Source organism: Danio rerio, chromosome 11 (genome assembly GCF_049306965.1).
Source record: "Danio rerio strain Tuebingen ecotype United States chromosome 11, GRCz12tu, whole genome shotgun sequence".
Classification (NCBI taxonomy): domain Eukaryota; kingdom Metazoa; phylum Chordata; class Actinopteri; order Cypriniformes; family Danionidae; genus Danio; species Danio rerio.
This window is the reverse complement of record NC_133186.1, coordinates 11,522,814-11,550,565: the sequence shown is the minus strand read 5'-3', so window position 1 is coordinate 11,550,565 and position 27,752 is coordinate 11,522,814. Positions and strand designations below refer to the sequence as shown.

Genomic DNA, 27,752 nt, shown 5'->3' with positions numbered 1-27,752 from the left:
TTTATTTCAAATTTAGCAAATATATTAAATATTAAGGTAAAGATCAACCTTAAGGGATCAAACTACTAACTACTAAATAGCTACCAGCAAATTTCCCTCAATGCAACTAAATATCTTGCAAGTGTTTTCCTGAAGCTTTTAATATATTTTTACTGTATCAACAGTTTTCATTTCTGCTTTATGGTCAATGTAAAATGTCAATGGCACAATAAAAAAAATCCCAGCCAGACCAAGCTAGAAAAAAAACCCTTATGGTTGAACCCTGCTCCTGAAGGAAAGTGATTCATGTGTGTTACGACATTTACGAGAATTTCCTTTATACTAAAACAAGTGAAGTCCCTTAAAATGAGCCATGAAACACATTCAAACGAAAAACATGTCAAGCTGCTTCAACATAAATTTTGTAAGATGTTGAAATTACTTTGGAAAAATCACAGTGAGACTCTCATACCTGGATCTAGAGAGACAGGAGTGATAGAAGGACACGGCCCACGGAATGATGACTCATAATAACGCATGTGGCTGAACCTGCAAATGCAAATAGGCACACACACACAGACAGACTTTTGTCTCCACAGTCTAGTAAAGCTTATATAAACCTAAAAAATAACAGAGCATTTGAAAGTTCTCAGTTTCTCTAGATTTATAATCGCATGTTTCAGTAAAACGTAATACATATTTTTAGCAAATAGATTAGAAAAAAAAAAAAAAAAATATATATATATATATATATATATATATATACACACACACACACACACACACACACACATTTTTTTGCAGCATTTTTGCAAAAAATAATAAAATAAAATAAAATTTTAAAATACAATTTTAAGAGTTGTAAAACTGTCAAAACATAATATACATTCTATATTTGTAGAAAACAATGGCATGAACAGGTTTTAAGTATTATGAAACCAATGAGGCTTTTCAGTGGCTAAATTCAAACCAAATACCACCTTGAAAACAGACAATAGTATTTTAGAGTTTGATATCTACTTTTTTATAAATATTTTGAAAAGTATGAAAAAATATGGCTCATATCGTATAAACCACACACAAAAAAACCAAACAAACAAACAAAAGAAAAAACCTTACTGAAAGCTTGTTTTTTGAAATGCCAACTTACTTATTTTATAATATAATTTGCTGAAATATTTAGCATCGATTTCCTATCAATTGTAAAACAGGTTTTGTAAAATATGTATTAAATATAATACAGTGTATTTGAAAAGTACTCATATCGCTTTAGGCGACGCAGTGGTGCAGTAGGTAGTACTGTCGCCTCACAGCAAGAAGATCACTGGGTCGCTGTTTCGATCCTCAGCTCAGATGGTGTTTCTGTGTGGAGTTTGCATGTTCTCCCTGCGTTTGCGTGGGTTTCCTCCGGGTGCTCCGGTTTCCCCCAGTCCAAAGACATGCGGTACAGGTGAATTGGGTAGGCTAAATTGTCCGTAGTGTGTGTGTGTGTTAATGTGTGTTTTGATGTTTCCCATAGATGGGTTGCGGCTGGACGGGCATCCGATGCGTAAAAATGTGCTGGATAAGTTGGCGGTTCATTCCGCTGTGGCGACCCTGGATTAATAAAGGGACTAAGCCAACAATGAATGAATGAATCCTAGCGCTTCACTTTTTCCACATTTTCTTATGTTACAGCCTTATTCCAAAATGGAGTAAATTAATTTATTTCCTCATAATTCTACACACAATATCCCATCATGACAATGTGAAAAAAAAAGTTTTCAGATTATTGCAAATTTATAAAAAATAAATAAATGAATAAAAAATTTAAAATCACATGTAGAACAAGTATTCACAGCCTTTGCCGTGAAGCTCTAAATTGAGCTCAGGTACATTCTGTTTCAACTGATCATTCTGGAGATGTTTCAGCAGCTTCACTAGAGTTCACCAGTGGTAAATTCAGTTAATTGGACATGATTTGAAAAGGCATACACCTGCCTATATAAGGTCCCAGGGTTGACAGTGCATGTCAAAGCACAAACCAAGCATAAAGACAAAAGAATCGTCTGTGAACCTCTGAGACAGGATTGTCTCAAGGCACAAGGCTGGGGAAGGTTACAGAAAAAAATCTGCTGCTCTGAAAGTTCCAATGAGCACAGTGGCCTCCATCATCTATAAGTGGAAGATCTTTGGAACCACCAGGACTTTTCCTAGAGCTGGCCAGCCATTTAAGCTGAGGGATCGGGGGAGAAGGACCTTAGTCAGGGAGGTGATCAATAACCCGATGGTCATTCTGTCTGAGCTCTAGTGTTCTTCTGTGGAGAGAGGAGAACCTTACAGAAGGACAACCATCTGTGCAGCAATCCACCAATCAGGCCTGTATGATAGAGTGGCCAGACGGAAGCCACTGCCCGCCTGGAATTTGCCAAAAAGCATCTGAAGGACTCTCAGACCATTTATTTATTCTTTTCCGGGGCCGGGTCACGGGGTCAGCAGCTTTAGGAGAGAACCCCAGACTTCCCTCTCCCCAAACACTTTCTCCAGCTCCTCTGGGGGGATCCCGAGGCGTTAGCAGGCCAGCCGAGAGACATAGTCCCTCCAGCGTTTCCTGGGTCTTCCCCGAGGCCTCCTCCTGGTGGGATATGCCTGGAACACCTCCCTGGGTAGGCGTCCAGGAGGCATCCGAAAAAGATGCTTGAGCCACCTCAGCTGACTTCTCTCGATGTGGAGGAGCAGCGGCTCTACTCTGAGGTCCTCCCGGGTGTCACCAAGCTCCTCACCCTGTCCATAAGAGTGCGCCCATGACCCAAAGGTCATGACCATAGGTGAGAGTAGGAACATAGATTGACCGGTAAAAATCACGAGCTTTGCCTTTCGGCTCAGCCCCTTCTTCACCACAACGAATCGGTACATCGATCGCGTTACTGCTGCCGCTACACCAATCTGCCTGTCAATCTCATGTTCCATCCTTCCTTCACTCGTGAACAAAACCCAGAAATACTTAAACTCCTCCACCTGGAGTAAGGACTTTGCTCCAACCTGGAGATGGCAAACCACCTTTTTACGGTGGAGCACCATGGCCTCGGACTTGGAGGTGCTGATTCTCATCCCAGCCGCGTCCCACTCGGCAGCAAACTGCCCTCAACCAGACTGTCAGACCATAAAAAACTAAATTCTCTGGTCTGATCAGACTAAAATTAAACTCTTTGGAGTGAATGCCAGTAGTTTGGAGAAAACTCATCACCAGGCTAATACCATCCCTACAATGAAGCATGGTGGTGGCAGCATCATGCTGTAGGGATGTTTTTCAGCAGCAGGTGGAAGACTAGTCAGGATAGAGGGAAATATGAATGCAGCAAATGTACAGAGACATCCTGAATGAAGACCTACTTCAGAGTGCTCTTGACCTCAGACTGGGGCGATGGTTCATCTTCCAGCAGGACAATGACCCAAAACACTGCGCCAAAATATTGATGGAGTGGCTTCATAATTTATTTTTAATAAATTTTTAACAATTTCACAAAATCTGTTTTCACATTGTCATTATTATTATTATGTATTTTTGTGTAGAATTTTGAGTAAATAAATAAATAAAATTTACTTTGGAATAATGCTCTAACATAGAAAATGTGGAAAAAGTGAAGCAGTACGAGTACTTTCCAAATGCACTGTATAATATTATACATTTAATTTCTAATTATTTTCACACACTTTCATATACTTTTTTCACTTTTAATTCAACTATAATCTGACATGTGTATTCTTTAAAATGAGAAAATCCAGAGAAACTGGTAGTTTTCAAATGTTCTTTTTTTTTACCAAATATTTATACAGGAAACAAAAAAGCTGGATATATGGCATGATTAAGGTATGACAAAACAAAACTTACATAAAGGGAACATGAGGACCAGGGTAACGAAGGTCTGCCCACCACCTTATAAAATGTGGTCCTGAATGCTAAAACAACAAATTGTTTAAAATCTACATTAATATCTGGCCATCACGAACAATCAAATGTAACAGTAAGCATTTACACTGAAAGGTTTTAGTACAGGTGTTTTGATTTGATTTGTAAATTCAGACTTCTTGCAGATATAATGTGTATGCATATGTAGAGATGAATTTGAAATTTCTAGCTTTATAAATATTCCTTTCAAGGAACTGACAGATTCTTAAAGGGCTCAGACACTCAGAAATACAGGTTCCCTTGAACTTTTGACATTAAAACTGACCCCAAAATGTAGTAAACAGTAGATAAAAATTTCATTTTTAAATAATGAAATATTTCTTTAAACAACTAATTAAATTATGTAATTTTTTTAAATGTATGTGATTCATGAACAGTCCTCTTATTGCTTACTGTACTGTTTGGAGCATTTACATGTTACAATGCACAGGCCTCTTTTTGATGACCTCACTAACACTTTGTTTGGTCTTTGAGGACATTCAAGCTTTAATTACAGTTTCAGACTGCTCTCCTGTAATTCAAATGTCTGCCCCCTCTAGTACCTCAGATATCTGTTCCTGAAGATGGAGGGCTGCTTTTAAGGTGTCCGGTGAGGCCAGTTTGCTGTTGTTGCTGCTGCAGTACAACACAGCCTCCTCATAAGACAACTTCGGCTCCGTCACAAACCAAAACTCCTGGCCATCTATAAAAGCTGATGTGTTATGGTGCCCATCTGTAAGTAGTGAAACACAGAAATGGGTCACAGGTTGACACAAAAATCATGCATGAAATATTAGCATTTGATCTGAAGTGAATACTCTACCTGGGTTGTACCATTCTGGGGTTTTTGGAGTTTGACCTAAAGAATTATATAAAGATGATGAAACAGATCTTTTTGTTTTGACATAATAAATAGTAAAAACATAATAAATTAGATTAATGTTAATTTATGCTAAATTAGTGTCAAAACATTCTAGACTAGTAGCATACTATTAACTAAAACATGCTAGTATGCTAAAGTAGGCTAAATCATGCATGGTTTTAGTGTACCATCTTAACCCTGGCCTTTTGCCATCATTTGTGTAACAACAGCTTTACTTCAAATATCAGTCACACTAGTGCAGCTAAACTATGGGTGCCTGTGGTTACAAAGGTTTAACTAAAACAATCATTTACTTTATATAATATTCATGAATATCTATAGCCTATAATTTTTTTAAGGAATATTAACATGGTAAACTGTGTTAGCTATATGCTAAAAAAATGATGGCATATTAGTGCACACAACCTTTAAATCCCTCTAGCAGTGTGTTAAAACATTATAAATATGGTAAATAATGATTTATTTAAGTTATAGTAACTTAAAGCAAATAGAGTTTTCACTTGAATTCATATATTGTGGTAGTTACTGTGCCAATAAAAAAAAACTGTATGTAATCAACTAACCCAATACTCTAAGTTTTTTGACTATATGGAATATTATGCTACAGTAAATAGTAGTTTACTATAGTTAAAAAACTTAAGTATACTACATCTATTTTTTCAGTTTATTATAGTTAATACTATATTATGCTGCAGCAATCAATAACAATGTGTTTCAAGTTCTATAATAAACAGTATAATACACTTTACTAAAATATGGTTTAAAAACACTATCATATTTGCTATAATTTACTATAGTCTTTCTTTCTTTCTTTCTTTCTTTTTCTTTCTTTCTTTCTCTTTAAATTAAATTAAATTAAATAATTGCTTTATTGGCATGACAAATGTTGAAGATATATAATAGCCAAGTCAGTTTTTTCTTTCTTTCTTTCTTTCTTTCTTTCTTTCTTTCTTTCTTTCTTTCTTTCTTTCTTTCTTTCTTTCTTTCTTTCTTTCTTTCTTTCTTTCTTTCTTTCTTTCTTTCTTTCTTTCTTTCTTTCTATTAAATTAAGTTATATTAAATTATATTAAATTAAATTAAATAATTGCTTTATTGGCATGACAAATGAATTAATTAAATTCTTTTTAATTAAAATCTTTCTTTTCCAGTTTCATGTTACTCCAAACCTGCCTTTTTTATTTTTTTTATTTATTTTTTTATTATTGGAACAAGAACTGATAACTTCCAAATGAAATGCGTCAATTCTGATACAAAGGTAGCGAAAATTCTGAAAACTGTGTCAGGAAGTGTTGGGTGTCGTTTACCTCGTGGTATCTGACACACCCATTCCAGTTTGGCATCGCAATGAAAGGTGCTGGGATAAAAAGGCCGTGGAGATGCTTTGTGGATAAGAAGGAAGAGAAACGGCTTGTAGGTTGGTTTCATAGTCTGATCACATACAAAAAAAACAAAAAACACAGTAAAAATTATAACAAGCTCTGCGAATTCAAACAGTCCTACAAATCCTATTGTTGGTCTGTTTTTCAGTAAATGAATCCTGTTTGCATACAATCCATACAGTAAATGTCATTCTGATCTCTTTCTGCTCCCAAACACATTCTGATCTCTTTCTGCTCCCAAACACATGGCGAAGGCCACATTTAGGTCATGCTGTGCTGTACTCTAGATTTCTTATTATTGACTTGCTGTTTGTTTCCAACAGCGGTAAGCTGTTTTGGGCCAATAACTGCCCTCTGATCAACATTTATACATTCGGTTGAAATAAACATCAAACACAGCGACGCAGTGGCGCAGTAGGTAGTGCTGTCGCCTCACAGCAAGAAGGTGGCTGGGTCGATCCTCGGCTAAGTTGTAAACATTATACACATACATGCTGTGAAAATTACTGGGTTCCACACAATTGATTTGTGTTGGGAACAACACAAAGAAACTAATTTAGCTCATTCGTTTTTACAAATTTAAGTAGATTGAACATAAAACAATTGAGTTAACCCTCCCCCCCAAAAAAACTCATGAACTGTGTTGTTTCAGCTCATTTTTATTTCGAACAGATAGCAACCTCCAAAACCTTTTGGAGTGCACGGCACTAAAATTCAGTAGCTATAACGCGGCATTTCTTGTTAACTTAAATTTTTTTTTTATATTATAAAAATCAAATAAATAAAAAAGAAAATTTTGGAATCAAGTAATCACTACACTTACGTTTTTATAAGTAAATAGTAAGTTATCTTTAAATGTACTACCATTTTAACTTTTAGATTAAAAAGAAATTAGTTGAAACTATGTTTTGTAAACAGCAACCCATCTTTTTATTTATTTATAAATTTGTCTAATGCATTGTAGTTCACTAGTTTATCTACTTTTTTGTTATATTACAGATCAGTGTTATATGTAAGATTGTTTAGATGAAGTTTGTTGCCTGAAATTAGTGTTTTATTGCAGTGTTCAGTGCTCAACTCAAATTATTAATAATTCTGTGTCTAGTTTCACTGTGTAAGAAGGTACATTTCTGCCTCAAAAATAAATAAAAAAACAGATAACTTTGACTTTCTCAAAATAATGATTTGTTTTCCCTTCCAACTGTAAGATTACTTTACACAACTCAGAATTGCAACATGTCACAATTCAGACTTGTCTGTTAACAGCAAATTTGTTCTAAAAGAAGTTTATATATGAAAATAGAGGAAAAAAGATTGACTTGTGAGATTAAAATTCAAAGCCGTAAAGTGTAAACTGCAAATAGCAAGAAAGAAATGCAGAATTTTTAATGTACAGTTTATATCTCCCAATTTAGCCCTTTTTTAATCACAAAAAAAAGAGTTAAGCGAGCAAACATTTTACCTATATGTTGTACTAGTCAAAACCTGAAGGCAGAATAGCATGTGTCCTTTCTTCTGTTTCTTATTGAACTAAAATTACAACAAGTCAACGATCAAGCAATGTACTGTAAGGCGATCATGTTTATCACACCTTAAACGCAATGCAGTCCCTGTTATAATCATCATCTTCTTTAAACTCCTCAGGAAAGATCATCATGGAGACCTGCCAGCAAACAACAGAAACAAATGACAACACCTACACATTTCAAACATCAACAACGCAAATAATGGTGCTAATCACAACTCATTTATCTCTTTGTTTTTTCAGCAAAATCACATGTTAGTGACTGACCGGACGCCCGTCACTCCACTCCCAGTTATTGTTGGTATTTGGATTTCGCCGATTTAGTCCCACCCAGAAAAAACGGTTATTACTGCACAAGAAAACAAAAAGCACAAATAAAAATCAGTACATTTGACAGCCTTTGGATTTGTGTGCGAGTGCGTGGGAGAATGTATTAATGAGATTTATACAAAGAAATCTGTACCTGACAGAGTTTCTCAAGATTAAATGTAGGGCTTCCATGTCTTTAACCTCAGTAAAACTAGGCAGGTGACCACCTAATGCCTCACAGAAACGCTCTGCCTCTTCCCATGAGCGCTTCCGGGTCAAACGCTCCTCGTGAAACACCTGCAGATTAACTCACATTCAGTGTCTTCATTTCTTTGCCTCCTTTTTAATGGATTGAGATGAATATCTCCTCAACAAACCTTGTAACAGTAGTTCAGGCCTTCTCTTGAGACCCATCCAGGCGCGCAGGAAGCATTGGGGTTTGGCACAAAAGGGTCTGGGATGGGTTGGACCTTCGATTTTATGGGTTTCTTACAGATATTTCCAGCCTTGAACGAAGTGCAGTTCTTTACAGCCCATCGCCCCAAAGGATTGCCAGAAGACATCACCACACATCCACCAGCAGAAGCTGGAAAAAAAAAAACATTAACATTTAAAGTCAAATTCAAACTCAAAGTTTCACAAAAATGAAAATTTACTCACTATTTACTCTTCTCCAGTGGCTAAAAACCTTTATGAGTTTCTTTCTTCAGTGGAGCATATTTTTGAAGAAAGATGTACCTGTAACCAACTGCTTCCATAGTAGGCAAAACAAATATTATGGATGTCAATGGTTACAGGTTTCCAGCTTTCTTCAAAATATCTTCTTTGTGTTAAAGATAAGAAAGAATCTCTTAAAGGTTTGAAACAAGTAAAGGGGTGAGTGAATGATGAAAGAAACTCTTGAAAGGTACAGTTCACCCAAAACTTCAAGTTGTGTTATTAATAACAAAGTTCCCGTTTAAAATAAGAGTATAAGAACACAAGTAAAAGCAAAAATAACAACTTTATTTCACTCCTCAGTGTCAGTATAAGGCGTACATTCATGAAAGAACTTCCTCTGTTTGAAACATCGGGACCGTTGATGTCTATGACGAATAAGGGAATTTCATCTAAAATATCTTTAACTTTTGTTCTGAAGACGAACAAAAGTCTTGGGGGTTTGGAACAATACAAGGGTGAGTAATAGTGATAACAATAATACCAGAATTTTTCATTTTTGGCCAAACTAACCATTTAAATCATGCTGTGATGAGTCATGTTTTGGGGCAAAGAAACATGGGCCGATGTTGAAAGTCTTAATGAGTGTCAGCCATATTGATTTAAAAATACATAATGTATTGACGGTAATAAAGGTTGTTCCAGTGCAGGCTCACACAGAGTGTCTTTATGTGAGAAAAGCTTGAATTCAAAACAAGCAAGCACAAATGAACATGCACAGAAACTCAGAGAACGAACACTGTGGACAACGTTTTTATGAGCATGTGATAAGCCCCTTTCATACATATGCAGACGTTTCTGGAAATTGCCAGTACATTTTTGATAGGTGGTGTTGTTTTGGTACTGCAATTATACTACTACTACTTACTGTGTGAAGGAGATGATAGAGACTAGTTAACAACATGACAACCAAGAGATCGACATTTTCAGAATATCAGCATGTTTGCAAATTAAAAATGTATAATTATCATCATTATTATTATTATTATTATTATTATTACACAAGTAGGTACCATTACGTTATTTACATGTTAAGATTTCATTGTAAATGTTGAATGTTCTTTTTGTTACTGGTTCCAAACTATTCAGAGAAGAAAAGCCGAGCATCTCAGAGCAAACACTGCAGCATTTACCAACAGAATTATTCTGTCTTTTGATTTTTAAACAAATCAAGTGAGTTAATGATTCAATGACACATTCATAGAGACATGGTTCATAGACTCCCTAAGGAAAATTTAGCATTTTATATAGACATGTTTTGGTAATCAATTTTAGGAGTATATATCACAAATTTTCTGATTTGAATTAAAGGGGATGCAATTTAATAACAGTAGGAGCTGGTGAAAATATTGCTGCAGAATAATGAAAAACACAAAAATTTTACTCAGTCAAATTAATGATCTTTGAATGTCAAGCCCTGGTTAAGATATTCTCAAATTACAACAAATTACCTGGTTCAAGCCATTTCCAGTTGGTGTAAGTGACTTGATCTGCGGTTTCATCCTGACTGAACCACTGGTACTCCCCGGACCCTTTAGAGTCCTGTAGCCCGGTCCAGAAATACAACACCTCGGTGCTGATATGCTCTTTCAGGAGACTGTTAATGAAGGCCTGTTCAAATCTAAAGACAGTATTCAACTTTTTAGTGTGACTATTTGCACTAAATAATCTCAAACATAATTCTGCACTTCATGAATGTTAATGATTAAAAGAAAGCAAGTAAGCAGCCACCTAGCAACTGAATATAAGATTATCTAGTACCGTTAGAACATTTTACTAGTACACATCAACGGACAGGCACCCACGCAGAAATACCAAGTGAACAAGATCCTAATGGCACCAAGGAAACTACACAGCAACACATTGTTAACAACCCAGAACACCTGCAATCTGCCTACAAACAAACTGACTGATTGCCACACTGCCACCTAGAAAACCTTAGAAACTGTATAACTCACAGTTAATCATTAAAACCACACAGAAAAACGGCATAGCAACACATTGGTAACCATATAGAAACACTCTAGCAACCACATAGCAACACAATGGCAAATACACCGCTGATTGGGAAGTGACAGTGACACCCAAAAAATCCTTGAACCTGTTCAGCAACACATTGGCTGGGTCCAATATCACATACCTCCATATTTGAGGTCGTAACACTATTGACCGTATTCTATAATGCGGAAGTGCATTCGCTTTCGCGATTGTTTTAAAACTTCTGATTCAATTGCCTATGGGGGAAATGAATAGGAATAATAAACAGCAGAAAACAATCAAACTACTTACTCTACAAACAAGCGTTTGCATGACTACACATAAAAAGTAGAATAATAAAATAAGAAAATCTGTTTTTAACCTCTAAAAATGAAAGGATGTAAATGAGATCAGTAGTCTCGGGATAAAAAGTTCGCGGAGAATAAGGTGAATATAGTACGTTAAAATCAGTATGCCAGCCGAGTAGTATGTCGAGTATGCGAGAAATACCCTGATTGTCTACTACTTCCGACAAGTTTCTGAAGTGCGCATTTGATGCTCGCTACGCTATACCATGATGCTTCGTAAGAGAAATTCATGAATGGGAGTGAAGCAACGCAACCAAGCGGCAACCTGCTGCTCTCCCTTGTGAAGCAAATACGGAAGTAACTGAAACTGCAATTCATAAACATTTAGCTAGTCCTGGCACCATAATAAAGCAGATTTCTATTGAGCCCACTATTAAAATAGCCAAGTTTACAGCAGAAAAAAGGCGTTTACAGCCTGATACAAAGAACGATTTTGGTTCATTTAGCTAATATTACCCTTCATGACAACTGTAAGGGGATGAATTTGTTTAGAACTCATGCATTTCATTTATATTAGGTTATATTAAGTTTGCATATTCAAGTGCGTGGCCAATTGAGTGACAGATAGGTCTCGCTGGTAGCCGACACTTCACCTCAGCTGATTCCGGCTGATTAGCCACTGAACTGGACATATACATCGTATTTTTGTTTTCTTTTTTGTGGCTTTACACAGTCAGTTGCTTTTGGAATCATTTTTTACAATTACCAGATGATATGGCATGCTGTGTGCACTTTATTGTGCTTAAAAACCTTTCACGTGACCTCCAGGTAAATGAAATACTTCTATACCCTATCATAAATGTATTTATTATTTAAGATAAATAATCGTTTATATTTTTCTTTAGACCTCTAATGCACTCCAAAATCTGACAGATTGATTAGCTGTAGGCTGTAGAACAGTCCTCTGAAAAGTTGTCCTATAGTGTTATGCCTGGATTTCTTGCATTTACTAACTCAGACTCTATTTGAAGTGTTTGGAAGTCATTTGCAGTTTGCTCCTGTAGAAAAACTTTTAAAAAAAAACAATGTTCAGTGGCTCAATGTATTAGAACAGTGCTTTTAAAAGACTAAACACCATAATATTGTACACAACCAAGCACATGTGGTCAGAACACAAACAGGTCACAGGTCATGAAGTATTAAGTGTTTCCCCATAAGAAAAGCCTGTCTAAGTCTGTAGGTCCACCTCGTTGCCGTTGTTTGGTATCCTGCGGTCAGTGCAATGACTTGTGAACAAAACGTTGATGGTTAGCCACGCCTACTTGTAGCTTCTTTTGCATTCTTCAGAAATCTATTGGTGATGTCACGGATACTACATCCATATCTTTTACAATCTATGTATGCAACCGATGCGGGTAGGTCACGCGATCATGACAAAATAACAGATGCAGTACATCCGAGTTCCAATCATACTGCTCACATTCATACTGTATAGAACATACTTTTCTAACGGTCGTGTAGTAAATTCAAATGTAGTACCTACTGAGTAGTAGGTGATTTCAAACGCAGCCATTGTCAATCATAAAGAACACCCTGATAAAACACATACCAACACACTAGCAACCAAACCTTAACCCACAAAAGAGCACACAAGCAACAAACTGGCAACCACATAGAAAGACATTTCAACTGAATAACACACTGGTACCCAGAAGACCCCACTATCTGCAACTGCTCACTATGGCATCAGTTATATAGAAGGTGTGTGCTGTGGGATACTGCGATTACTCGAAGCAGAAGTAAAAATCAGACTTAAGTGTGAACATCTTAAGGGTGTGCTAATCGAATACATGTAAATAGTTACCTGTTATTAATGGAGATGTGGCAGCTGTTTTTATAGAACACTAGATTAGTGTCCACTGTATAGCAAGCATCACCATGTCTCTTCCAATTCTGGAGAGAAGAAAAAAAAACAACAACATGAAGCACAAACACCATCTACATTTTCACGAAATTACACAGAATTCGTCAATAGTCATTTCAGTCAACAGATGCGTTCAAATAGACATCAGTAGTCAAAATAATTATATTATTATGAATAACCCAATATTATGATGTAGGTATTTATACAAGTTGCTTTTACAATACTCTTTTCATGTTCCTGTTTTATATTTAGATGTAAAACGGAGTACAAAATACATAGATTACCTAATGGGAAACATAATTACACCCTCACCTGACGCCATCTGATGTTCCCACCACAATTTGACTTACCTTCAACCATTGACTTACATGGTTTTTCAGGATATATATATATATATATATATATATATATATATATATATATATATATATATATATATATATATATATATACACATCCTGAAAAACCATGTAAGTCAACAGTTGGAGGTAAGTCAAATTGTGTATACACACACACAGTTGAAGTCAGAATTATTAGTCCCCCCCCCCCTAATAATTAGACTGCTTGTTTATCCCCCCCCCCCAATTTCTGTTTAACTGGGAGAAGATTTTTTTAACACATTTCTAAAAATAATAATTTTAATAACTCATTTCTAATAACTGATTTATTTTATCTATGCCATAATGACTGTAAATTATATTTTACTAGATATTTTTCAAGACACTTCTATACAGCTTAAAGTGACATTTAAAGGTTTAACTACATTAATTAGATTAACTACATTTACTAGGCAGGTTAGGGTAATTAGGCAAGTTATTGTATAACATTAGATTGTTCTGTAGATTATAAAGAAAAAAAAATTGCTTAAAGGGGCTAATAATTTTGTCCTTAAAAAGGCTTTTAAAAAATTCAAAACTGCTTTTATTCTAGCCGAAACAAAACAAATAAGACTTTTTCTAGAAGAAAAAATATTATTAGACATACTGTGAAACATCATTTGGAAAATATTTAAAAAAGAAGAAAAAAATGGCTAATAATTCTGACTTCAACTGTATGAATTAGAGACAGAAATTCAATACCTTTAGGACTCCTTTCATATATTTTAAAACATCATTGTCACATTAGGTTTCAACCTTTCATTGGCCACATTTTAAATTACAGTATATATTTACTAAATAATGATTATATATTGACCTCATTCTTCGCGTAGGAGTGGGCACATTTGAGAATATTTTTGGCTCCAGACTTCTAGTCTTATTCACTTCCATTCATTTTTAGACATTAAAAACAGCTTGTTATGCAACTTGATATTGCAAATTGATGTTTTCTTATTATGTTATTCTGCTTTTTCTGTATTGTCATGAACACACTTGTTTGTAGAGCAAGTAGTTTGAATGGGTTTTTTTTGTGTTTATTATTCCTAGTCATTTGTCCTATATGCTACTAAATCAAACGTTCTAAAACAATCGAGTGCACTTCCGCATTGAAGAATAAGGTCAATAGAACAGCAGAAATAATAGTGTTGCCTTGCTTGCTGGACTAAACAAAGAAGTGTGATGTCAAATCTAGCAATATTTTATTGATTTCATAAACTACAAAGCATCTTAATATTCATAGACTAAATTCAGGCAAACTGTAGCAAACTTTAGCACACATTATACAATCAAAAACTATACAAAATTTAATGCCTTGTAAAATAGCACTTAAGAGATTTTAATACATTAAAAGGGGCTTTTCTAAATTCACTTATCAGCTTTTAATACTTATTAAGACCCCGCAGACAACCTGTTTTTTTTCTTATTACAAAATTCAATGGTTGCAGGTTTCAAACATTCTTCAAAATATCTTCTTTTTTTTGCTCAAGAGAAATAAACAAGTGTGAAACGAGAAGAAGGTGAGTAAATGATGATGAATTTACATCATTAGGTGAACTATCCCTTTAAGGTCACTTAAAACTCTGTTTACATGACAAGATTGTTAATCACAGTATTAATCATTTTAATATTAGAATACTGTTGTTCATGTAATCATGCTGCATAATGATCACTCACCCCATCTGGAGGACAGCCTTCCTCTGCTGCACTTTCATTCACATTCTGCGAGTTCCTCATACACATATAAGCCCGTGGCTTATCACAGTCAGAAACAGACCACGTATGATGCTGAAAACAAACATGCAGAAAGAAGCTCATCATATTCAGGACAATGCTCATGTTGCTATATTAACTCTTTATTCAAATGCTGTGTGATGAAACGCACACCTCTCCTGAGTAGTACACACAGTTGATGGTATTTGGTAGCAGTGGTGGAGGTTGAGCTCTGGCCCAGTATGTGAAAGAGACTGGAGCTTTATCGACCCATTCAAAGACTGAGGTGCTTCCATTACCCCAAAGACCAATCCACACCTCTGTCTTCAGATCTGCCACAAGACAAAGCAAGCGATTTTTCATTCATTGGTTTTGTTTTTGGCTTAGTCCCTTTATTAATCTGTGGTCACCACAGCAGAATGAACCGCCAACTTATTCAGCACGTTTTACGCAGCGGATGCACTTCCAGCTGCAACCCATTACTGGGAAACATCCACACACACTCATTCACACACATACACTAAGGACAATTTAGCCTACCCAATTCACCTAAACCACGTCTTTGGACTTGTGGGGGAAACCGGAGTAACTCCACTCAAACAGGGAGAGAACATGCAAACTACACACAGAAATGCCAAATGACACAGCCGAGGCTCAAACCAGCGACCTTCTTGCTGTGAGGTGAACGTGCTACCCACTGCGCCACCACGCCGCCTATCAAGCAATTTATTTACTAAAATTTAGATATAGTCAGAGTTAAAGACTACTAAAAAAATGTAAAAAATTATATAAATAAACAAAGGTCGCTGGTTTGAACCCGAGCAGGGTCAGTTGGCATTTCTGTGTGGAGTTTGCATGTTCTCCCTATAATCACGTGGGTTTCCTCCGGGTGCTCTGATTTCCCCCCACAGTCCAATGAAATGTAACATACAGTAGGTGAATTGAACAAGCTAAATTGGCCAGTGTATGAGTTTGAATGTAAGTGTGTATGGGTGTTTCCCACTACTGTGTTGCAGCTAAAAGGGCATATGCTGCGTAAAACATATGCTACTGTAGGTAAGTTGGTGTTTCATTCCGCTGTAGCAACGACGGCTGATTAATAAAGAGTCTAAGCTGAAGGAAAATGAATGAATGAATGAATGAATGAATGAACATTTCTAATCATAATAGTTTTAATAACTCATTTCTAATAACTGATTTATTTTATCTTTGTCATGATGACAGGTAATAATATTTGACTAGATATTTTTTAAAACACTTCTATTCAGCTTTAAGTGAGATTTTAAAGGCTTAACTTGGTTAATCAGGTTAACTAGGCAGGTTGGAGTAATTAGGCAAGTTATTGTATAATGATGATTTGTTTTGTAAATTATCAAGAAAAAAATAATTCCGACTTCAACTGTATACGCTTACACATATTCTGCTAATAATTACAAACATTATCTTGATTTAATTTTGTTACTACATACAGTACATTTTTTATTAGGCCTTAATTTTACACTAATTACATAAATACATTTTAATTAGTAATAATTCCCAAGTGATATTTAATACTCAATTCATTTTTTCAATTCATCTTTATTTCTATATCGCTTTTACAATGTTTTGTGTCAAAGCAGCTTAACAAACATGAAGTTCTAGTAAATGAAATTTATAATCTATCCTTAACAGAGCAAGAAAATTATTCACAATATTTTACATTAAATCTTTCTGCTAGAGAAAGTCTTATTTGTATTGGTTTACCTGGAATATCTATTTTTTAATATTGACATCTAAAAACTGCTCAAGTCAATATTAACAGGCCTGTTAAGAAATGATTTATTTCAATTAGCTTGATTATTTATTTACAATTAGCATACCACTGTTGTCTAATGACTTGCCTAATTAACCCGATTAAGCTGTAGAAGCTTTTTATATATTAATATACAGTTAAAAAAAAAAATAAATAAATAATAATATATATATATATATATATATATATATATATATATATATATATATATATATATATATATATATATATATATATATATATATATATATATATATATATATATATCCATATAATATACAGTTAATTAATATACAGTTGAAGTCAAAATTATTTACACACCTGTGATTTTTTTTTCTTTTTTAAATATTTCCCAAATGATGTTTAAAAGAGCAAGGAATTTTTCACAGTATTTTCTGTAATATTTTTTCCTCTGGATAAAGTCTTATTTGTTTTATTTCAGCTAAAATAAAAGCAGGTTTTTAATTTTTTAAAACTATTTTAATTTCAATATTATTAGCCCCTTTATATATTTTTTCAATTGTCTACAGAAAAAAAAAAACATCAACGACCTTATAACACTATATTAACCTAATTAAGCCTTTAAATGTCACTTTAAGCTGATTACTAGTATCTTGAAAAGTATCTGGTAAAATAGAGTGTACTGTCATCATGGCAAAAATAAAATAAAACAAATATTAGTTGTCAGATACTGGTTATTAAAACTATTATGTTTAGAAATGAGTTGAAAAAAAAACTTTTTTTTGCATTAAACAGAAATTGGGAAAAACTATCCAGGGGGGTAATAATTCAGGAGGGCTAATAATACTAACTTCAACTTTATATACTGCATATAAAAGAGAGAGAGAGACAGAGAGATTTACTGGAAAAATGTGGATAGCTGTAAGTAGTAAGATGTGTTTACCTCCATGAAAGTTTGTATGCAGCATTTCTATATCATCCAAACTGTGTAAACTTGCAAGCTTAGCATCATCCATTTTACACAAATCCAGAGCTTCATGTTGAGACATTTTGGACTCTGCACTGTGAAGTTTATAACAGTATCCTTTCCACCCAATCCAACCATCACTACAATTCGTAGGTTTATACACATCCCTGACTGTTGAAACAAAAAAAGACAGACCGTGCTGAATAAAAGAGAGTAGATATAGAAGGAAAACAGAGCAAAAGGACTATTTTGAACCTGTGCTCTCAGTGTCGTTTTCGTTTTTCATGCAGATGAATGGAAGGCGGTTTTCACATGTCTCTGCACCGAAACGCAGCGACTCCTTCAGGACACCACAGTCTTCATCTGATAAAAGGGATCTGATAGGGATGCCTATCAACACACGGCAATGACAAACATGAATGGAACACTTTATGCAAGCAGTGCTGGGAGTAACACAAACGGTACAAAACATATAAAAAAAACAAAGAATTAATCAATAGTCTATACATTAATTAGTATATGTATACATCTAGATAATAATATTCTAAGAAACTAGGGGCACTATTATACACCAGCACAATAAGGTGCAAGATGTGTATGACGAGATTAGTTGGCATTTTTTTAGACCAGTACAACTGTAATTTTCACGTTTTGTACCACGTTGTTTAAATAGCAAATCCATTTGTGCCAATTTGTAGACTCATCGGTGTTCTGGTCTAAAAAAAGAGGCGTGTTAAGGAGCCTTGCTGGCACATTGCTAATTTTAGGAACTGAAATAGACTGTGCCATTGACCAACTAAAAGCTGGTCTAAAGTCCAATGTTAATAAAATATTTAAAATGTATATTATTATGTATATTAAAAATGTTATTATTAGTAGTAGTATTATTTATTATATGCATATTTATATTTGCTTTAATAGATACAAGTTTAGATTTGTCCACCTTGAAGACGTATGCATCACCATATGGGCCATAAGAATAGGACGTGTGTTTGGATATAACTCAGTTTCTTGAGCACACATCGTTAATATTATTCATTTATTTGTTTGTTTGCTGGAAATTAGAACTAAATTTATAAATAGTTTTTAAAAAAATCTTAACAAACAAAATTAAATATGGATGCTAATGGATGTCTTCAGTGGAGTGAGTTGCCACCGTTTCCTTACCCACTAAAGTAAAGGAGTAAAGTAAAGAGTAAAAGTAAAGAGAACGTAAAGAGGCCGAATGGAGGAGGCTCATTCTTTATCCTCGCGATGCAGATGATTTGTTTAACTGATTTCTTGCTAGTGAAGTATTCAGTTTTTCCACTTACAAAGTCTGCCATGTGAATAGCAAACGCATCATGGTGTGACGCTACTGACTCTTAAAGGGAATGGGATGATGAGACTCTTATTGGTTTAATGCATGTTATGCTTAAAAACAGACCCATAACTCATTAAGAGAGTAAACACAAGCCTGTTAGACCATGCGCCGGGTGCAGAATGTATTTTTCTATCCTTAAAATAGGAAAAGTGCATTCGGACATGCCCTTAAAGCTTTTGCACCCTGCGCTTTAGACTTTGAGCTTAAATCTTTAAAATAGAGCCCTAAATCATGATATCACAAAGAGTTAAAACAAAGAGTTTTTTATAATGGGGTTTAGTTCAGGATGTAAAAAATTTATTTAACACATACAAGCACACACTATGTATAACAGTTTTTTACAAAATTTGTCACTTGTTTTCTTACTAAACCAAATGATAGCTTTCTATAGCTGCATTTTTACCATAATGCATACTGCTAACAATATGTTTGTATAATGTTTGTATATAAAAATACAGATTCCCGTAAATATGTAATTGTGTACATATGATGCGTTGATGCTAAGACAACCTTTGACTAACCCAGATAAGTCTAAAACTAGATGGAAACAGGATTTGGGGACGACACTAGAAAATGACCTGTGGGGTCAGCTATGTAGAGATGGGGTTACCTCAACTTTGAATTCCAGATTTAGACTAATCCAGTTTAATTTCTTACACCAGCTTTATTATACTCCATCCACATTACACAAATTTAAAAACAGTATTTTCTCCTCTGGTATAGAAGAAGGTACATTTTTGCATTCTACATGGCTGTGCCCTAAAGTGAAAGTGTTGTGGGTACAAGTATGTAATATTATATCACAAATTCATGGAATTGATTTTGCATTGGATCCAGAGATATGTTTATTGGGCAATTACACAAATTCTAACCTCCAGCATAATTATGCTATTAAACTTACTGAAATGTTGCTGACAATAGCTAAAAAATGCACTGCTTTAAAATGGAAAACAGACATTGATGTACCAATTGGACTGTGGATCTCAGAAGTTTGCAACTGTATACCATTGGAGAAGATCACATATTCTTTAAGAGGAAAAGATGAATTATTTAAAAAGATTTGGAATCCATTTTTGAACTATATTAAAACAGTCCCGCTTGATTTGATTCGACAAAATGTTTTTGTTTCAACCGATTTATACTGTATCTCCTCCCTTTTTATTTATTTATTTAATTTAATTTTACTTATTTATCTTATCTACCGTGTATGTTTTAATTTAGTTTGTTTGCTGTTTTGTTTTGATGTTCTGTATTGTTAAGTCTTGAAAAAGCTAAATAAAAATATATAAATCAAAACAAAAAAAGATTTTGTTTCGTTCTCAAGCACATGCGATACTGTGCTTTACAAACTGTATAAAATGTTTATGTCGCATAAGCTACATTTTTAATTTTGGATGAGACAGAAACTAGTATGGAAAACTAAAGCTGAATAGTGTAATACTGCAATAGAATGTCCAAAAAATTAACTTTTTTTTGTTTTCTTATAGATGTCTGATAGTAAAGATAGTCTGATATTAAACCTGTTTATGTGTCTTTCTTCTTAGTCAATGCGATATAAACTTTAGACATGTCAATTCAAAATAAAATCGCATTAATTCATTATTCAGTCATTTCACATTTAACATCAAGCCATTTCACCATTACAACTGAACATGAAAGTGTTTAGGATTACATTATTAGAATACCTCATGCGACAAGTGTATGCAAATAATCAGCAGGAGGAGTGTTTATAGCCACAGTTCGTTTCACATGATGTGGAGAACAACAAAACCACCCACATCATCACAGCTGAGCATCAGTCAGACACAATGCAGTCATCACTGTCCTCAGAAACAGACACGCTCTGCCTGTGACTAACGCATAAAGGCCCCATTCAAGTCATTAGCTTGTTATTCTAGCTATACAGCCATACTTGTATGCCCATACACACACAGAACTGTCATTGTCAGTAGCTAAACTTGACTTCGGCTAAATTAGAGAATTGGTTCGTCTACTAAACGCAAATAACCGTCATAAAATGTAAATGTACTGTAGACACAAGAGAGGGTGACACCACAGGGAAAACAGGATTTCCTTGTTCTTTGAAAAGAAACACAAATGCTAGACATGCTATGCTATGTCGGTCATTTTATTCCTACCAGGTGTTTACCAGAACATGAGGAGTAAATGATCAAACAACTTTGAGATAAACCAATAAAACAATGTTTAGTTGAAATCACCTGTTTCCCATGGGGCAAACGATAAAGGCGATCCATCAGACCACTGCCAACCCTGCATCCAATCCAGATGGTTCACTCCGATCCAGAGCTTGCTGGGCAAATCTTTGCGATCTTTAACTGAGACAGAAAATAAACATTAAATTAAGTGAAAATAGCAGAGAGATTGATTCATCCATGTATTACAGTTAAAGTCAGAATTATTAGCTCCCATTTGATTGTTTATTTTTAAATATTTCCCAAATGATGTTTAACAGATTCAGGAAATTTTCACAGTATGTCTGATAATATTTTTACTTCTGTAGAAAGTCTTATTTGTTTTATTTCGGCTATAATAAAAACAGTTTTTGTTTAAAAAAAAAAAAAAAACATTTTAAGGTCAAAATTATTAGCCCCTTTAAACTATATGTTTTTTTTCCATCGTTATACAATAACTTGCCTAATTACCCTAACCTGCCTAGTTAACCTAATTAACCTAGTTAAGCCTTTAAATGTCACTTTAAGCTGTATAAAAGTGTCTTAAAAATATCTAGTCAAATATTTACTGTGATCATGGCGAAGATAAAATAAATCAGTTATTAGAAATGAATTATTAAAACTATTATGTTTAGAAATGTGCTGAAGAAATCTGCTCTCCGTTAAACAGAAATTGGAAAAAAATAAACAGGGGGGCTAATAATTCTGACTTAAAATGTACCTTGTGCACAAATCCATGTATGTATGTTTTAGTAAATTAGGATGTGCGCAAATTTCTTTAATGTTCATAAAATAACTCAAATAACATTAATTAACATATGATGACACATTTATTAAATGTCCAAAAATATACTCAATTCAATTCATCTTTATTTCTGTGGTGCTTTTTATAATGTAGATTGTGTCAAAGCAGCTTTTAATGTTTTTGACATTCTAAAACGCCAAAGTCTGTAATCAAAATGGTTTGATCAAATGACTTCCCAGACCTGCCTGACAAGACTGCATTCCAAACATAAGCTAGATCCACTTCTGAACGCAAGATAACACGACAGAGTTCATTCTTAAACGCAATATATGAAAAGCAGCTATGCAATTATGATTGTGCGATTTTTAAGACATGAAATAAAAATGATGCATTTACAAAAAATGCATATGATACTCCAGTTTTTATTTGTATTTTTTGTATTGCCACATTTCATAGAAACAGCAATATGATCCAAATCTGGAAGGCTCATTCTGTAAACAGTTACACATAACAGAAGTGTTTAGAAATTTGTTTCTCTCCCTCTCCTGCCACCTACCATTGGTTGGACCCTTTGAATTGGCTTTGAACTTATGCATTTGGTTCAATCAGCTTTGCTACAGTATGTCAGGCAGTTCAGAAAGGCCAGCCTACTACTTATAGCCCACTTATAATCAGCAGGTTACACTGAGCTAAAACTGCAGGAAGTCTTTCACATTAAAAATAACTTTGTTTACCCAGAAACAAACTTTCTCTTTTCTCTGAGTAGATGATTAACACACACACACACACACACACACACACACACACACACACACACACACACACACACACACACACACACACACACACACACACACACACACACACACACACACACAAAACAAACACACAAACACAAACACACAAACACACACAAACACATTCACATATTTTGGTGAGCCGTCCCTTTAAGAAGTATCCATGACTGATTAGCGAGAATATGGATGGAGATGCATTAGCAGCACGAACATAAGAACAAATTTCAGCCCGTCAATAATAAATGTGCTGGAAATTGTAGCACTGAACAATCACTGCTACTGTGGTTGGTGATGATGGAAGTGTTTCTAAGACTTCTAATGGATCTTTGCATACTAAAAATCTCCACAACTAAGAATGTTCAGGAACAAGAACAAATATAAAGATTTCCCAATCATACAAATAGTTTCTACTTGAATATTCTTTACTTTCGTGAACAATCTTGCAATCGTATGTTGCTGTCAAAAATAGTTTTCATTAAAAAGAAAAAATAAGTTTTTTTGAGCAGCAAATACGCATATCAGAATGATTTCTGAAGCACCATTTGACACAGAAGACTGAGCATTCAGCTTTGCCATCACAGCAGTAAATAACATTATTATAAACCGTAATAATATTGTATAATATTACTATGTTTCATTCAAATAAATCTAGCTCAATTAAAAAAGAAGCAAACAAGCGAGCAACTTTAATTAGGGTTGGGCAAGTCAACACAATAATATCATGTTGGCACATTAATAAGTTAACACTGACACTTATTTTATCATGCGTTAACACTGTTTTTTTTAAATCATTTTTAAAGTCTATTGCTCACTGGCCTTGAATACACACACAGACAAACAATGGGTCACAGGAGGGCTGGGATGGTGAGTGGTTTGAGATGAACATCATTACGGGACTTTATTTTGTGCACTCTATGGTCTTCACTGATGAGAACATTTGAAATGGGCTTAATTCTGAGTGTACACGGAAATTATCACTTGCTGTATTTTACTCAAGTGATGGTTCAACACTATTATAGTTAACATTTAATTTGCACATAATAAAGCTATACATGCAATTTTGTTCATAATAATATACTGTGCATACATTTGTCAAAAGTGTATATTCTTTTTTGTTTTTTATTTATTACGTCTTTGTCACTGTCATTTTGTTCCATTCCAATTGATTTTCCACTTAACAGTTAAATTACTTGTGCGAAAGATGCGTTTTAGGTGAATTCCGGGTGCCTTTGTACAAACGCATCGCACATTCCATGTCATTCACGGCACCTGATGGAAACTCGTCAATATTTGAATATTTGCATTGACTTTGTATGTAATATACTCTCAGGAAAATATTATCATACATATGCTGTAGACAGTGACGTTGCAAATATCTATGAATGAACGTTCTGAAGTAAACTAAAGACTTCCCCTGCTCAGGTTAGAAGGAAATAGTAAGCACAAAGCTCTAATCTATCGAGTTGTTTATCTGAGAAAATTATGGTGTCAGAACAGGAACTGAGAATCTCCGATGTAATGATCCCTTAATTATTGCTAAATACCCTGGCAGTGGGGTAAGATTTAATTTGGTTCAAGATTTAATTTTAGATTTAATTTAATGTTTAAGTTAAGATTTACACCTAAAGACAATACTGCATTAAAAACACCTCAGTTGTTTAAAGTGTTATTGCATTTTTAGTCATATAACAGAACTTTTAAAATAAAAGTGTGCAATAGATTTGAAACTATTGATGAATTTTGCATGTGAGAATGTGATCAATTGCATTTTACATGCTAAATTTGTTAAAGATGTTAATGGTTGCCCAGCACTAATTTAACTATATACTAACAGAAATTTAAAGACAGACCTGTTGTGAGTCCTGATGATGTTAATGGATTGTAGATTAATCAAATTAACCTTAATGTCTTTAATTATAAATTAATCTTGTTTTCAACACAACTGTGTTTAGTTGCAGAGTTCAAGCAAAAAACTGCATGACCCATAATGCTGTAAAGACTTTCCACCAATCAGAGCATCACAATCCGCTTGTTAAGTGTGATGTCAAGCGAAGCGGCTTCCGGGTCCAAGCGCTCTATTCAACTGAATGTAGAGACTCATGTAATGGTAATAATAAACGTTTACAAAGCGATTTAATGCTTTCAAAAATCACGATCGCAGTATATATGTCCATGCCTAATATCCGATGGCCAGAAAGTGATTAATTTTTTTATATATTGTTAAAATTTTGGTATTTGTTATGCAGCAAGCCCAGAGATTGTTGTGTACACTATGACTTTATATAGAATTTACTTTAATGTGTGATAGGAATAAAACGTGATTATAAACGAATGATTCCTCCACTCAAATGAATGGCGGCTTGGACCCAAAACAGTATTACATACATCACAAACGCGTCACCACTTAACAAGCGGATAAACAGAGAGCACCAAAAGAGATCATTAGCACCGCCCACTTCTATGTAGCACCATGAACATAAAGTTACATATTTTATATATATTATAATTCAGCAATAAACAACCTGAAATATATTGTTTATATAAAGACAAATTATTATTATTTTTTTATAATTCTCATTTGTTAGTTGAGACTGTAGTTTTTATTTTAGTTTTTTACTAAAATGAAAAGTTCTGATAGTTTATGGTTTTGTTAAGTTTTGTTCTGTTGTTAATGGAGACTTGAAATGAATGTAAAACTTAATATCAGGCCTGCAAAAAGTGTTCACTAATTCTCTAGACATGCTTTGAAAAGTAAGAAGTCTTACAGAACTGGAGCTCCTGAGGGCTGGACAAGCTGAGCAAATCTCCACCTTGACTGCGACAAGCGTCCCGCGCCTCATGCCAGGTCACCACAGCTGTGGACACCACCTGATAGCAGCGTCCAGTCACAGGTTCTTTCTCCCATAAAGAAGAACATCCTTCCACTAAATACAACAAATCAGACATTATACAGCTGTCTTATTTTCCACCCTCTCCCAACACCCCAAGATGCTTTGAATGATTAATGGGTATGACTTTGGTTCAACTGTAAATAATCAGTGAAGCAAAGTACAATATTAAAAGGCAACTTAGAATTAACAACTAGACAACTAGACAAATTAACAACCCTAAAATCTCAAAACAAGTTTTTCACAGTTGAATACTGTTTTGTCATTTGAAGTACAAAAAGAAAACAATCCACAGTGAGCTCAAAGAGCTTTGGCCACAAACAGATTTGAAGTGCTTGACCACTGAGTAATCTTTTCCATGTTTCTTTAGAAGGTACTGTACTATGAGAGAGTCATATTAAAGGAATGTGCAGTAAACAGGAGCAGAATGCTGAAAGTCAATGTCTTTGCTTGCTGAAAAGGGCAGCTTAAACCTGCATGAGTTTCACTGAAAGCCTAATAGGTTAAGTAGGTCAGCATGCTGTTTGCTGCATGGGAAAAGGTTGATGTAGGTGGACAAAGCTTTCTGTTTAGTTAATCAACTATATACATGAAGTTTTCATGGTTTTAGTTATTGTGTAGTATAATATTCCAGCCTGATCTCATGAAGAAACGTAATAATTTTAAACATTGTCAGAAAAGTGCCCAAAATTCATACAATTTAATTTGCATAAAACATACAATTTTAAAAGAAAGCGTGTCCTTGAACCCCACAACTAAGTAAATCATCATTGGGAGATAAGAAATTTGATTTGAAGGAGATCATAGAGACTAATACAAATTAGCCACTTAAATATGAAATGATTTGTAAAAAGGACTGCTGTGAGATGTGGCAACTACCTGCTGTGTTTACTTTTAACTAATAAATCAATTCATGATTGACAAAATGAATGAATGAATAAATGAATTAGTGAACATAATAAATAAACAAAATAAAGTTAAACAAATAAAATAAATAAAATAAAAAACAGGGGTGTGAACCTACACTGGTTTCACGGTTTGATTATAATAATCATATCGTTTCAATTCACTTTGATTTCTCAGTGCATTGACAAAACTTTCCATTAACAATTGGATATTTTACTTAGCAACACAATTTTGTATTGTATTAAAATTATTGTATTAAATTTTACAATTTATAACAGGGTATATGCAGAAATCCTAAAGGAAGTTTCCAAACCTTTTAAAGAATTTTTAAAGACATTCTCAGAATATTTTATAACCTCGTCGCCACTTCAAATTCTAATCAGTATCAAAACTTTAACTTAATAAACAGTTGCTAATAAACAGTTGTCGTTAAATAAATGAACGGAGCATAACCGTGCAACAGAACTTGGATAAGCTCGGAAGAAACAAATCTTGAAAGAATAAATGTCACGGTTGTTTTCAGCGTAAAGTTTCAGCCACTGTTTAAACTCATCTTTCTCGAACCAGGAGTATGCAAACTAGCATTATCCAATTTTGCCGTCTGTTTTGCAGTATGGTTTGTTGCAAATTGCATTACATTCGCAACTGGCCCAAACCAATCGAGGAAAATACATATATTTACACTTTTTTGGAGAAACTTTAGACAATGTTTGAACAAAACTTAAAACCTCATAAAAACGGGATAAAGACTTTTTAATACCTTTTAAGGGCCTTATTTTTGTTGTATGAATAAATGTATTTGTAATACAATTTTGTCCTTTAAAGCGGTCAGATATATGTACTGTACCTTTAATTTTACCTGTTCAAAAAAAAATATTTTGGTATCAAACACAACTAAAACACATGCACAGAACAACATGAGCATTAATAGCAATTAAACAAATGTAAATATTATTCTGTTTGCTTTTTGAGCGTTGTTGAGCGAGTTCTTAAACACCTATGATTGATCACATGCTCAACAGAAATGGCTACAGTCAGCACGGCTGTTCAGCAAACAGTGGCAGGCACAGACACTGATGTTAAATGGCCGCGGCAATCAGCTGAACCATTATAAATGGTGAGTTT

General features: G+C 34.4%; 1 protein-coding gene across 2 annotated transcripts in view; it reads right to left on the bottom strand.

Moving 5' to 3' along the window:
• The window catches only part of ly75 (lymphocyte antigen 75), a 72,566-nt gene that overhangs the window by 22,876 nt on the left and 21,938 nt on the right, over positions 1-27,752 (bottom strand). For both annotated transcript variants that reach the window (XR_012387027.1, XM_009305864.5), the window contains exons 4-20: positions 25,599-25,757; positions 21,319-21,435; positions 17,992-18,126; positions 17,713-17,907; positions 15,191-15,348; positions 14,981-15,091; positions 12,870-12,958; positions 10,172-10,341; positions 8,381-8,589; positions 8,158-8,300; positions 7,962-8,043; positions 7,761-7,832; positions 6,095-6,218; positions 4,731-4,766; positions 4,471-4,640; positions 3,851-3,918; positions 452-528 (exon numbers count right to left, since the gene is read on the bottom strand). Coding sequence is in view for 1 of the 2 variants with exons in the window: in XM_009305864.5 (XP_009304139.1) it covers positions 452-528; positions 3,851-3,918; positions 4,471-4,640; positions 4,731-4,766; positions 6,095-6,218; positions 7,761-7,832; positions 7,962-8,043; positions 8,158-8,300; positions 8,381-8,589; positions 10,172-10,341; positions 12,870-12,958; positions 14,981-15,091; positions 15,191-15,348; positions 17,713-17,907; positions 17,992-18,126; positions 21,319-21,435; positions 25,599-25,757 (2,115 nt within the window). In the remaining variant the exon portion in view is untranslated. The remainder of the gene's footprint in view (positions 1-451; positions 529-3,850; positions 3,919-4,470; positions 4,641-4,730; positions 4,767-6,094; positions 6,219-7,760; positions 7,833-7,961; positions 8,044-8,157; positions 8,301-8,380; positions 8,590-10,171; positions 10,342-12,869; positions 12,959-14,980; positions 15,092-15,190; positions 15,349-17,712; positions 17,908-17,991; positions 18,127-21,318; positions 21,436-25,598; positions 25,758-27,752) is intronic.